The following is an 11074-nucleotide window of genomic DNA, read 5'->3' as shown; positions in this document are numbered from 1 at the left end:
TAATCTGTATATTGTGTTATATGTTCACCCAAAGTCATTTTGCCTTCCATCACCATTTATTCCCCCTTATACCATCTTCCACCTCCCCTGACACCCGTCTCCCTCTGGTAATCACTATACTGTTCTCTGGGCTTTTTTTTTTCTCTTTCTTAAATCCCTTCCCCTTTTGCACCCAATCTCCCAACCCCCATAAAGCACAATTTTAAAACATATGCTTTGGAAAAGAAAGTGTGTCAATAAAAGGAAAGTGTGAAAGAAGAAGGCAAAACCCAGGAATCTAGGCAGTGTTAGGTCAAGTCACCAGCCTATAGGAGACCCCAGCCTGGAAGAGAGTTTGTCTCCTTAGCCAGTGCCTTTGTTGCTAATCTCACACCCACTGAAGGAGAAAGGATTAAAGGGGTGAGAGGTAGTTTTTGTTGTCTCTGATGCTTTGCATTTGCATTCTTCTCCCTGCTTCTTCTGACATACTGCTGTGGTCTTTTCCACCATCTCTGAGCACTGCTGGGCAAGGAAATTCAGAGGGTTGTAAGATTTCTTCTGCTCCAGGGCTTCCTCCAGTGTAGGAGAAATCTAAGGGGGAGGAAGGTAAACTGAGATAGATTCCAGCAGAGCCATGGGAGGGAGAAGGGTTGGTGTGCACAGTGGTTTTCAGTAGAGATTTCAGGAGAGGTCATGGGAGGAGGGACTTGAAAATGGGTGGGAGAAAGGAATTCTGTGAAATACGTGAGTTTAGGAAGTATGTAGGAATGGAATTCGAAAGGGAGAGTGGGGCATGGCCTCCTGTTAGGCTGGGCTACCAGATGAATTCATTCTCTGGGACTGGAATTCTCACCCTGGGTCAGAATCACCTAAGCAGCTGGAAGGATGTGGTAGGCGAGATATTCTCCTACAGCGTAATGGAACGCAGTCATTCTTTGAGAGCAGTGGGAAAAAAAGAAAAACCCTAAAACTTCTTGACCTTTGTGAGCCTAGAGAGAGTTTGGTGGCTACATGGGAACTTCTGTAAGATTCAAAGAAGTATTTCAAGGTTCCAAAGAAACTGGAGAGATGGGGAGATCCTGGGGAAGAAGGCTTGAACCTCTGAACCCTACCATAGGCTCTGACCTTTTCCCTGGGCTCTGCCCCAAGACAGCCTATAACAGCCCTGAAAACCTGTTTGGGGACAGGGACAAGCCCTCAGGGCAGAGGGACCAAGGTTCAGCAGGAAGAAGCCCCAGTTAGAGTTAATGGGATCTCTTGGCCTGCAACTCATTTCTCCCAGCATAAGTGGCTTCTTGCTTACTCATTCACTCAAGAAACATCCACGAATACATACTGACTCCCCAGATATGTGTTTGGCTGTTGGTTAATGGGTTCAGTGAAAAAGTCTTAGGCTATGAGCTCTGCACCCAGGACCTCCCAGCGTGGTGGGCAGACGACTGAACAGAGCCTGGTTATTCTTGATGCAGGATGATACTTGGAGACAGCATTTTGCGCACCAGTCCTACAGCCTAGCCCTAGAAAACGCCTTTTTATTTTGGTAAACAAAACTTTCTCTGCCCCTCTGTTCCAGCTGATTAGAGAAAGCTGGAAGTGACTAAGTCTGGGTGGGGCGTGGGATGATGGCTCCCTGTATTAAGCCTCAAGTGCGGGTGGATGATCCAGTTGGTGTCTGTAAATCGAGTTTATTGCAGGAATGAATGAATGAATGACAGCTGCTGGTCTGCGCCTGCGCAGGGAGGCCGAGGCCTGGGGCGGGGGCGTGGCGCAGGATGCGAAGCGACTGGGCGAGAGCCGGCCGCTGCGCGCGCAGGCGTTACTGGTCGCGCCGGGTCACGTGATCGCGCAGGCGCAACGTCGTGCAGCCCGCTCCCTCACACAAAGCCCAGACGCGGAGAAAATGGCGGCAGGGGTTGAAGCAGCGGCTGAGGTGGCGGCGACAGATCCCAAAATGGAGGGAGAAAGCGGTGCGCCCGGCGCGCCAAGTGGCAACGGGGCTCCGGGGCCTAAAGGGTGAGAATTTCACGTCTCCTTGTTCCGAACCGGCATTTTGCGGCGCCGGCGGCAGCTCCGTTAAGTCTGTTGGCTGCTTCTCCCTGGCGCGGCCTTCGTCCAGGCCTTTCTCGAGGGGCCTGCCGTGGGTGTGGGCAGCCAAAGCTGTGAGGGGTCCAGTTGGGCGGCCCCGGGAGCGCCTCAAAGACTGCTCTTTTGTCCTCGGGCCTCCACTCTCCCGATTTCTCCAAGCCAGGTCGGACTCCGAGGCCTCAGTCCCGACCTCTGCGCGAGGGGATGATGGCGCGGGCCTGAGAGCCAGGGAGTCCCCAAGTCTGCGGCCCGCTCACCTGTCGAATGACCTTGTGCGCGGGGGTTTACATCTTCCCCTCAACACCACCTCCTTGCCTGGGGTCTTAGCCCGATCGGTACAGTGGGGGGGAGGGGAAGGAGTTAGCGCGCAAGACTTGGCACGCGGTCAGCCTGGATAAACGGTAGTGAAGGCGGGTAGGTATAGTCTGGGGCCTCGAGGACGGCTCCTGCCCTCTCCTCTACCCCTCCAGTCTCCCGCGCGTGCCCCACGCACTGGCTCAAGTTCTGCTCCTTGCCTCTCACTTCCTCCCCCAGGTGTGCGGTAGGTATTAGTGAAGTGGTAGGTATTAGTGGAGCGATCGGGCCTCCTGCTCCGTGTTCACCTTTAGAAACAAACAGTAAGAAAAAAGAAAGGAAGAGGAAACATCCTCTTCCGTGTTCTGGGGGAAGATTTTCTATCATTCATCTGGCCACCCACTTCCAAACTCCGTCATCTTTTAGAGTCTTGCTTGGGGCTCCGTTTCGGGTCCTTGGTTTTAAAACTTTTCCTAAAACATGATCTTGTGTCCCCGTGAAACCCACTCATTCTGATGGCAGTCACCTGAAAGAAGACGTTTTGGCTCCGACCAGCACCTGTGGGGGGAGGAGCGGGGAAGGCTGAGCACACATTTGATTTCCCGTTAAGTTTTTTAAAAATTGGGGTAGCATATACATAATATAAATTTTACAGTTTTAACGATTTTAAGCGTACCATTCAGTTTCATTAAGTGCATCTAGTGTGCAGACATCACCCACCATCCATGTTCAGAATTTTTTTTGTCATCCCAAACTTCAGTATTAACCAATAACTTCCCATTTTCCCTATCCATCCAGCTTCTTGTTAAAGTCCTTGTAAACAGAATTATACATTCTATTGCAAATTTGCTTTTCCCCAAATTTTTAATGTGCATAACTACAGTTTGTGGGGATTAACAGTGAATGTGGTTAAAGCACTTATGAGCATTCACTAAATACAGCTATGTTAAACTTTCCTTAGGAAAATCAAGAGTAAGACATTCTGGAAATAGATAGTATCGACACTTTATTGAAAACTCTGGAAAGGGATGTGTCCATTTTAGACTTTTTTTGTCGTCTGTCTAGTGGAGCCTAGTTGGATTTCTGAGGGCTGTATTAGGAGGCCTTTAAGACATTTATATCATGCGTTATTTTTTTTTCCTTTCAAAGTGCTTAATCACAGAATGGAGGGCTGCTAGAATTGGGCTAGGTGAGAAGTTGAATTAGCTACTTCTCACCTAGCTTCTCAGAATATTTAGCATCTGGGGATACTTTAAAAACTTACCATTTTCCACTGTTCATTTTCAAATAGTTATTTTGTGACTGATTCATTTGACAAGCATAACATGGGGATGTTAAAAATTTTATATTTAGTATAGATAATTGGGGAGGTATGTTTATGTGTACTCTGTTCTACAACTAAGAAGAAAACAATTTTTTTAAAGATTCTTATTTTTTAGAGAGAGAGGAAGGGAAGGAAGAAGAGGGAGGGAAACATCAATGTGTGGTTGCTTCTCACATACCCCAAACTGGGGACCTGGTTCACAGGCCCATCCTTGCTCAATCCACAGAGCCACACCAGCCAGGGCAGAAAAGTTTTTAAACATTTTACTTTAGAGAGAGGGGAAAGGCAACAGAAAGAGGGAGAGATTTAACAATCTGTGGTTGCCTCTCCAGCGCCCCCTACTGGGCACATGGTCCACAACCCAGGCAATGTGTCCTGACTGGGTAAAAGGTGAAAGATTTGTACGTTCTGAAGAGAAACCAGAGTATCCCAACTGGAAATCAGACTGGCGACCCTTCACTTCTCAGTCTGGTGCTCAATCCACCAGCCACACCAGCCAGAGCAGAAAAAAATTTTTTTCTAATAGTTGAGGAAACTCAGGGTAAGGTTATTGACTCAAAGAAGCTAGGGGAGGACATCTTGACATCAGGCCCCTTACTGCTTTACAGTGATTCGAGTGCTTTTGCTGTTGTTTTTGAACTGTACTTCAAAAACTGTTGCTGTACTTAAAAATAAGGTACATAAGATTCCGAGCTCAGAATTAGAATGGGGGCTCTCCATTGTTTGAATGTATGCGATGCATGCAGCCAGTTCTTTTTCACTTTGCTCTGTGATTTTATTCATGGTTATGTCAGAGTTAACAGTCTGCAAACATTAGATTGCTTGTTTCTTTTCAGGGTTCTCAGGTGGGTTCTCTTGTTACAGTGTTTTGCATTCATAGAACTGAAAGTTGAATTGCTCCTTCAGTAGTCTATAATAAGTACAACATCTAGGTTTCCTCAGCCATTGCTCTGATGAGCTTGTTTTTAAAGCCTCTTCGGTATGTGCAAAGGCTAGGAGTGAATAAGTTCCCCTCCCTACTGCCCTCTAGAAAATTATTGGTAGGAAAATGTGTCATTGCCATAGTCACTGTGTGCCAAGTGTGTCCTTTAAACCTGTGTGGAGAGTAACCTTTTACAGATGAAGGAATTGAGGCTTACCAAAGGTGCTTTTGGGATTTAGGCTTTGATGTGGGACCCTACTTCTTAGTCGTCTGTATTACTGCTCCCTGAAATGTGTTTAACATTTACCAAGCTGCTTTTTTGTTAGACTGTTTGTTGATTCTCACAGCATCCTGTGACCTCCGGTGGATACAGGTTATGCTGGTTTTGCTGGTAAAGAACTAGAGAGGAAAAGAACTTGAATTATATGGATGTAAGTGGTGGACCTGGACTACCATAATGCTGTGAACTGTGCTCTCCACCTCTTAATGCATCAGAGGAGCTTGGGATTGAAAAAGTTTCTGCTGAGAATCATTTTACATAAGGGATGGTTCTCAGGAGTTAGGAGGAATGGGGGAGTCTTTTCCCTTAGGACAGGGGTGTCAAATGCATTTTCACCTGGGGCACATCAGCCTTGCAGTTGCCTTCAAAGGGCCGAATGTAATTTCAACTCCTTAACAGTTAAGAAGTAGTTACATTTAGGCAGTCCTTAAATTATTTCAGCCTTTTAAAGGCAACCATGAAGCTGATGTGGCCCCCGGTGAAAATGAGTCTGACACCCCTACCTTAGGAGATATGTTCAGGATTTCAGGGTATTGGGGTTGCCATGGAAGCATGAGAGAGTAAGGATTCATTGTTTTAAACAAGGAATGTAGCGGTCTTTTGTGGAGTAGGCACTTTATTTTTTTAGTGGTGATCTTTATAGTATATATAATTCTAGGGTTGTGGAGCAGTGACATGATAAATTACTGATTTTCAAAGAATACAGTCAGTGAAACATGCAAAGCCATTAAATATAATGGCTTGGAAGGTACAGTACTTTCAGATATTTTAGGCTTGTCTTTTTTGATGTATTATGAAATAGGTTTCTAGAATTTCAGAAAAGGTTTTAGTTTAGAATTTATATGGATGGCAGAATCAAATATAGTCAGAATCACTGGCAATTGGGAATTGAAAGCCAATTAGCAAGGAGAATACTGATTGGTAGGACATTTAGCTGGCCTAGGTAGATAACTTCCTGGCACTTCGTAGTAAGTTTCTTTGAGAGGTTACAGATTTGTTACTTTGTTTTAGTTACAAGTTAAGTTATTGGGGTTAGGTTTGAAATTTAATAAATAAGAGAAGAAACTTTAAAAACCTGTTGTAATTGACACAATAAACTGCATACGGTTTGGTAAAGTGTGGTATATAAAACCCTCACTCTCCTGTGTGATCCTGTTAACCAGTGTTATTCCAATAAATTTTAATTAAATGAAACTCTCATTGAATCAAGATGCAGTAAGGCCCTGAAGCTTTTTCTCACCCCTTTCTCATCCTCTGAGCCCCTCCTCCCACCTTCATCTTCCCTTTCAAGATAGGGATGACAGATGCTACTGGCAACCTTAACAGATCAGGGAATGCTGTTAAACACCCTCTAGTGCACATGGCAGGGTCTACCGCCCCCAACACAGGGTCATTGGGCCTGAGATGTCAGTAGTGCTGAGGTTGAGAAACCCTGCTGTAGGTTAGGTTGCCAGAGTAGATTTTCTCAAATCTAGAGGGGTGTTTTTTTTGTTTGTTTTTTTTTTTAAGATTTTATTTTATTTATCTTTAGAGGGGAAGGCAAGGAAAGAGGGAGAGAAATACCACTGTAGGGTTGCTTCTCATGCATCCCCTGCTGGGAACTGGCCTGCAACCCAGGCATGTGCCCTGACTGGGAACCGAACTGCGGTTGTTTGGTTCGCAGGCCCGCACTCAATCCACTGAGCTACACCAGCTCAAATCCAGAGTTTTATATGATGAAATCATACTGTACTTGCTGTGTTTTATTTATTTATTTATTTATTTAAAAAGAAGAAAGTCTCCTTTTTTTTTTTTTTAGATTTTATTTATTTATCTTTAGATAGGAAGGAGAGAGGGAGAGAAACATCAATGTATGGTTGCCTTCTCATGCATCCCCTGCAGGGAACCGGCCTGCAACCCAGGCATGTGCCCTGACTGGGAATCGAACCGCGATCCTCTGGTTCGCAAGCCCGCACTCAATCCACTGAGCTACACCAGCCAGGGCCTTTTTTTAGTATACATATTTTAAGATTTATCCCTGTTGTGTGTAATGTATTACTTTTTGTTGAATAGTATTTCCATCTACCGATATACTACAATTTGTTTATTCATTTACCCATTAGTAGACATTTAGGTTTCCAGTTTTGGGATACTACAGATAATTTGTTACGAATATTCAGGGACAAGGTTTTGTATGGATATGTGCTTTATTTTCTCTTTGGTAAATATCTGGCGGTGGATGATTAGGTCATATAGTACATGTGTTTCACTTAACCTGTTTAATATCTGCAATATCCTAAATCTGTGGTGTTTGTCATTGTTTTCTATAGTATTCTGCGTGTGAAAATGTACTTCTAAAGGCTTTCAGTGTTGCATATATTTTAGGGCTAGAGAAGACTATTTGCCCAATTTTATCCTAAATATGGGAGAACATTGGATTGGGCATTTTAAAAATGGACTTTTCAGTACACCATTCTTAAACTGTCACATCATCTGTACTTAAATATGTGTCCTTAAGATTTTATTTACTTATTTTTAGAGAGAGCAGAAGGGAGAGGAACACTTGATGTATAAGAGAAACATTGATTGGTTGCCTCTCGCCTACAGCCCAAGCATGTGCCCTAAGTGTCAGTGACCTTTTGGTTCAAAGTCCTGCAGGCGGGCACTCAATCCACACCAGCCAGGGCTGAATAAGTGTCTTGAGTGAGATTTCTCCCAATTTTGCCAAGAATAGAATCCATGGTGATCGTTAGATTTAATGAAAGGTCAATTTTGTGTTAAAAACAACAACCAAAAACCCTCACCCTAGGATGTGTTTGTTTATTGATTTTAGAGAGAGAGAAAGAAACATCAACTTTAGACAGACACCAATTGGTTGCCTCTTGAGCACGCCCCCTCCCCCCAAACCCTTTAGTGCACCTGGCCAGGGCAAGAAAAGATCAATTTAAGAAGCTAGAAGAGACAGAGAGATAATTCTGATGCCTTTTACTTATGAAGAAATGTTTGGCAAGCAAAGGATTTGGGTACAGCCGTGCTTTGCTCACACCTTAAGCATGATCCATACGAGCTGCTTTCTCAGTGGTGAGTCACATGATGTGGATTAACCCCCAAGGAAATACACAGCAAGATCCGGCCTAGATACTTTGTTCCTTGCTTTGGCTGTAATTAGTGATTTATACATTTTGTAATTAATAGGTGAGGTGAGCAGTCTGTGAAAACACAGACTGGAACTATCAGTCATGGACCCTGTATCACAATTTTTTAATATAAATCATGGAATACTTGGGTTTCAAAAGAAACTAATTATATTAAATACATTTCTATCCACAGACCTTCAGTAGGTCCATGCAATGTAGATTACATGTACATTTTATGCATTTATACTAAGATTTTCCTCCTCCTCTGCCAAGGGTAAGCAGTTAACAGAGAGATGTTTGGCAGATTTTTTTTTAGAATATTTTATTTATTTATCTTTTTAGAGGGGAAGGGAAGGAGAGAGGAAAGAAACATCAATGTATGGTTGCTTCTCATGCAACCCAGGCATGTGCCCTGACTGGTAATCGAACCGCGATCGTCTGGTTCGCAGGCCTGCACTCAATCCACTGAGCTACACCAGCCAGGGCTGTTTGGCAGATTTTGATGCAGGATTTTTACATGGAGTAGACAGGTTTCTTCTGAGGTGGGTTGGTGGTGTGTGTGCAGCCAACATAAGTTGGGTCCATTATGAACCGGGATGGACAGAGTAGAGAGATCCAGGAATCTGAGGGCTTGAGTGTCCATACCTCTCACATCCGCTGGGTGGAAGTCTGTTGCATGTTGATGTATAGTTCAGATCACAGAGGAAGCTGCTTTGCTTAGTTTTGTCTGGGGTGATACCTTTATTAGGTTATCACTTGGCACCCTTATGTTTGGATATGAGGGACCAGTAAAAAGGGGGAAAAACTTTTGAGACTGCAAAGAATGGCTAACTTTCTAATTTTTTCAAGAAAGTATGTTAAAAGAGAGTCTTCTAGCTACCATCTGGTATTTGAACACTATTTCCTCCCCATATAAGAAGAATCCTGGAATAAAGACCAGCCTTCCAATTAAATAAAGATAATTTTGTAAATCATCAGTACCATAGTCTTGGGTTTTTCCCTCCCATTTGTGTCATGAATCACAAAGACTGAACCTGTGGTTTGGGAATTGTAGGATTCTCACAGGTGGAAAGAGCAGGGCTAGTGAAGCAGAAAGGTAGGTAGGACTCAGTGCCCTGAGAGGAACTTCCTGTGGCTGCCAGCTCCCCAGTTCCTGGTTAGCACTTACCAGGTGTCTGCCTGTGGTCAGGGTGCCTGAACTGAGCAGGCAGCTCAGGGAACAGCCCCACTTGACCAATGCATGGGTGCTGCCCTGACTACACACACTGGCCTGTTGTCCCTGGGCTATAGCCTGTGCAGCCTGAAGTTCTATGCTTTGGAAGTCTGCCCCCCCCCCCCCCCCATGTCTCAGTCTAAACTGAATTCCATACTTAGAAATGCATAGCTTAGAAATGAAATGTTGCTGCCTGGAGGCACCTAACACACCAAGGTAAAAAGTATTACAGGAGAGGCTATGACAAAAAAGCATCCACCCTTTTTGCTGAAGTTGGGATTGTTTGTGTGCTGTCTTGTCAGGGTTGCTCAGACTTTTGTTTCCCTAGCCTCAAAGTAGGGTTGTATTAGAGGATGGTTTCTTTCCCTTAAATTTTTTAAAAAATACTGTATAGTGTATGTAACAGTTGCCATTTTAACCATTTAAAGCATACAGTTTAGTGGCATTAAGTACAATGTTGTATGTTGTACCGAGAAACACTTTCCATTTTGAGCTTTTGTCTTCTCAAACAGAAACTAGTTTGTTTCACTTAGCATGTTTTCAAAGTTCATCTGTTACAGCATGTATCAGTACTTTATTTCTTTTTATGGTTGAATGTTCTATTGTATGTATATGTCATATATTGTTCATTTCACTTATCTGTTGGTGAACACTTGGGTGGTTTCCAGCATTTGGCTTATCATGAATAATTGCTATTGGTGTATAAGTATCTGAGTCTTTGCTTTCATTTCTTTGGGGTATATATGTAGGAGTGGAATTGTTGCGTCATGTAGTGAGTAACTGCCAGACTGTAGTGTAGCAGCTGCACCATTTTACATTCCCACTTAAAACAAACCCCCCCCCCCATTTTTTTTTTAAATAGCAAAAGGTCCTTTTATTTGTGAGGCTAAAATTGGTTGAGCCTATGTGTATTACCTCATTTTGTTCCATCAAATCTTATAATTCTTTACTTTTCTTTTCCTGTTTCTGTTTTGGAATTAAAGCACCTAAGGTGGAGTTGGTGTCTCAGTCTCCCCTCTGTTATGCCCTGTAAGAGTGTGTGAAGAACTAGGAGAACACACTTTTGAGGGGAACAGTTTCTTGATAGTTGGATTTAAGGAGCAAACTGCTTCAACTTTCTGCTCAATGGAACACTTTAGTTTGAATGTCTCATTAAAATCAATATTAGTCTTGTGTTATATGTAACTTTGTGTGAAATTGTAAACCTGGCAAATATGGTGTTTTATATTGTGCTAACACATGGACCCTTTTTCCTCTTTCAAATTAGTGAAGGAGAACGACCTACTCAGAATGAGAAGAGGAAGGAGAAAAACATAAAGAGAGGAGGCAATCGCTTTGAGCCATATGCCAATCCAACAAAAAGATACAGAGCCTTCATTACAAACATACCTTTTGATGTGAAATGGCAGTCACTTAAAGATCTGGTTAAAGAAAAAGGTAATGGTACTGGTGGTTGAGTAGGGTAAGAAGGTTGGTGTGTCATCTTTTATGTGGCTAATTCCTTGGTTATTTTTTTTGTCAGTGGAAGCTGTTCTGGGTAGAGCATGTGTTCTGTCCAGGCTTGAGAGTTACGTTCCCCTACCCCCCTTCCCCCTTCTTTTTTTTTTTTTTTTTTTTTGTGGTTGTGCACCTGTGTGTCAAACAGGGTGGTTTGGTGGTCCCTTGGCCTATAAATGATTTTACTGGCTTAATATGGTTAATAGGGTTTCATTTAAGCTTGAGAGGAGCCTCTTTGTATTAAGGGAATATTTTGAATTTTTCATGTTAGGTGGAAGAGGTTTTACCTTTTCTCTCGCACTCTGCTCCTCTCTCCCCCTCTCCACCCCTCTCCCCCCTCTCCCCCCTCTCTCCCCTCTCCCCC

At 43.5% G+C, this 11074-nt stretch overlaps 1 protein-coding gene across 7 annotated transcripts in view; it reads left to right on the top strand.

The window, feature by feature from the left end:
* Positions 1-1837: 1837 nt before the first annotated feature.
* HNRNPM (heterogeneous nuclear ribonucleoprotein M) overlaps positions 1838-11074 on the top strand; it is a 47690-nt gene continuing 38453 nt past the window's right edge. For 3 of the 7 annotated variants that reach the window (XM_037056578.1, XM_037056574.1, XM_037056572.1), the window contains exons 1-2: positions 1839-1992; positions 10481-10650. In XM_037056578.1, coding sequence (XP_036912473.1) covers positions 1880-1992; positions 10481-10650 — 283 coding nt within the window. In that variant the 5' untranslated portion in view covers positions 1839-1879. Of the gene's footprint in view, positions 1993-10480; positions 10651-11074 lie in introns of those variants that run through there. The other 4 variants (XM_037056575.1, XM_037056573.1, XM_037056577.1 and 1 more) reach the window with 3 other exon arrangements.

This window comes from Sturnira hondurensis, unplaced genomic scaffold (genome assembly GCF_014824575.4).
Source record: "Sturnira hondurensis isolate 20B ecotype Veracruz unplaced genomic scaffold, ASM1482457v3 Scaffold0009087, whole genome shotgun sequence".
Lineage (NCBI taxonomy): Eukaryota > Metazoa > Chordata > Mammalia > Chiroptera > Phyllostomidae > Sturnira > Sturnira hondurensis.
This window is presented reverse-complemented; position numbering and strand designations above follow the sequence as displayed.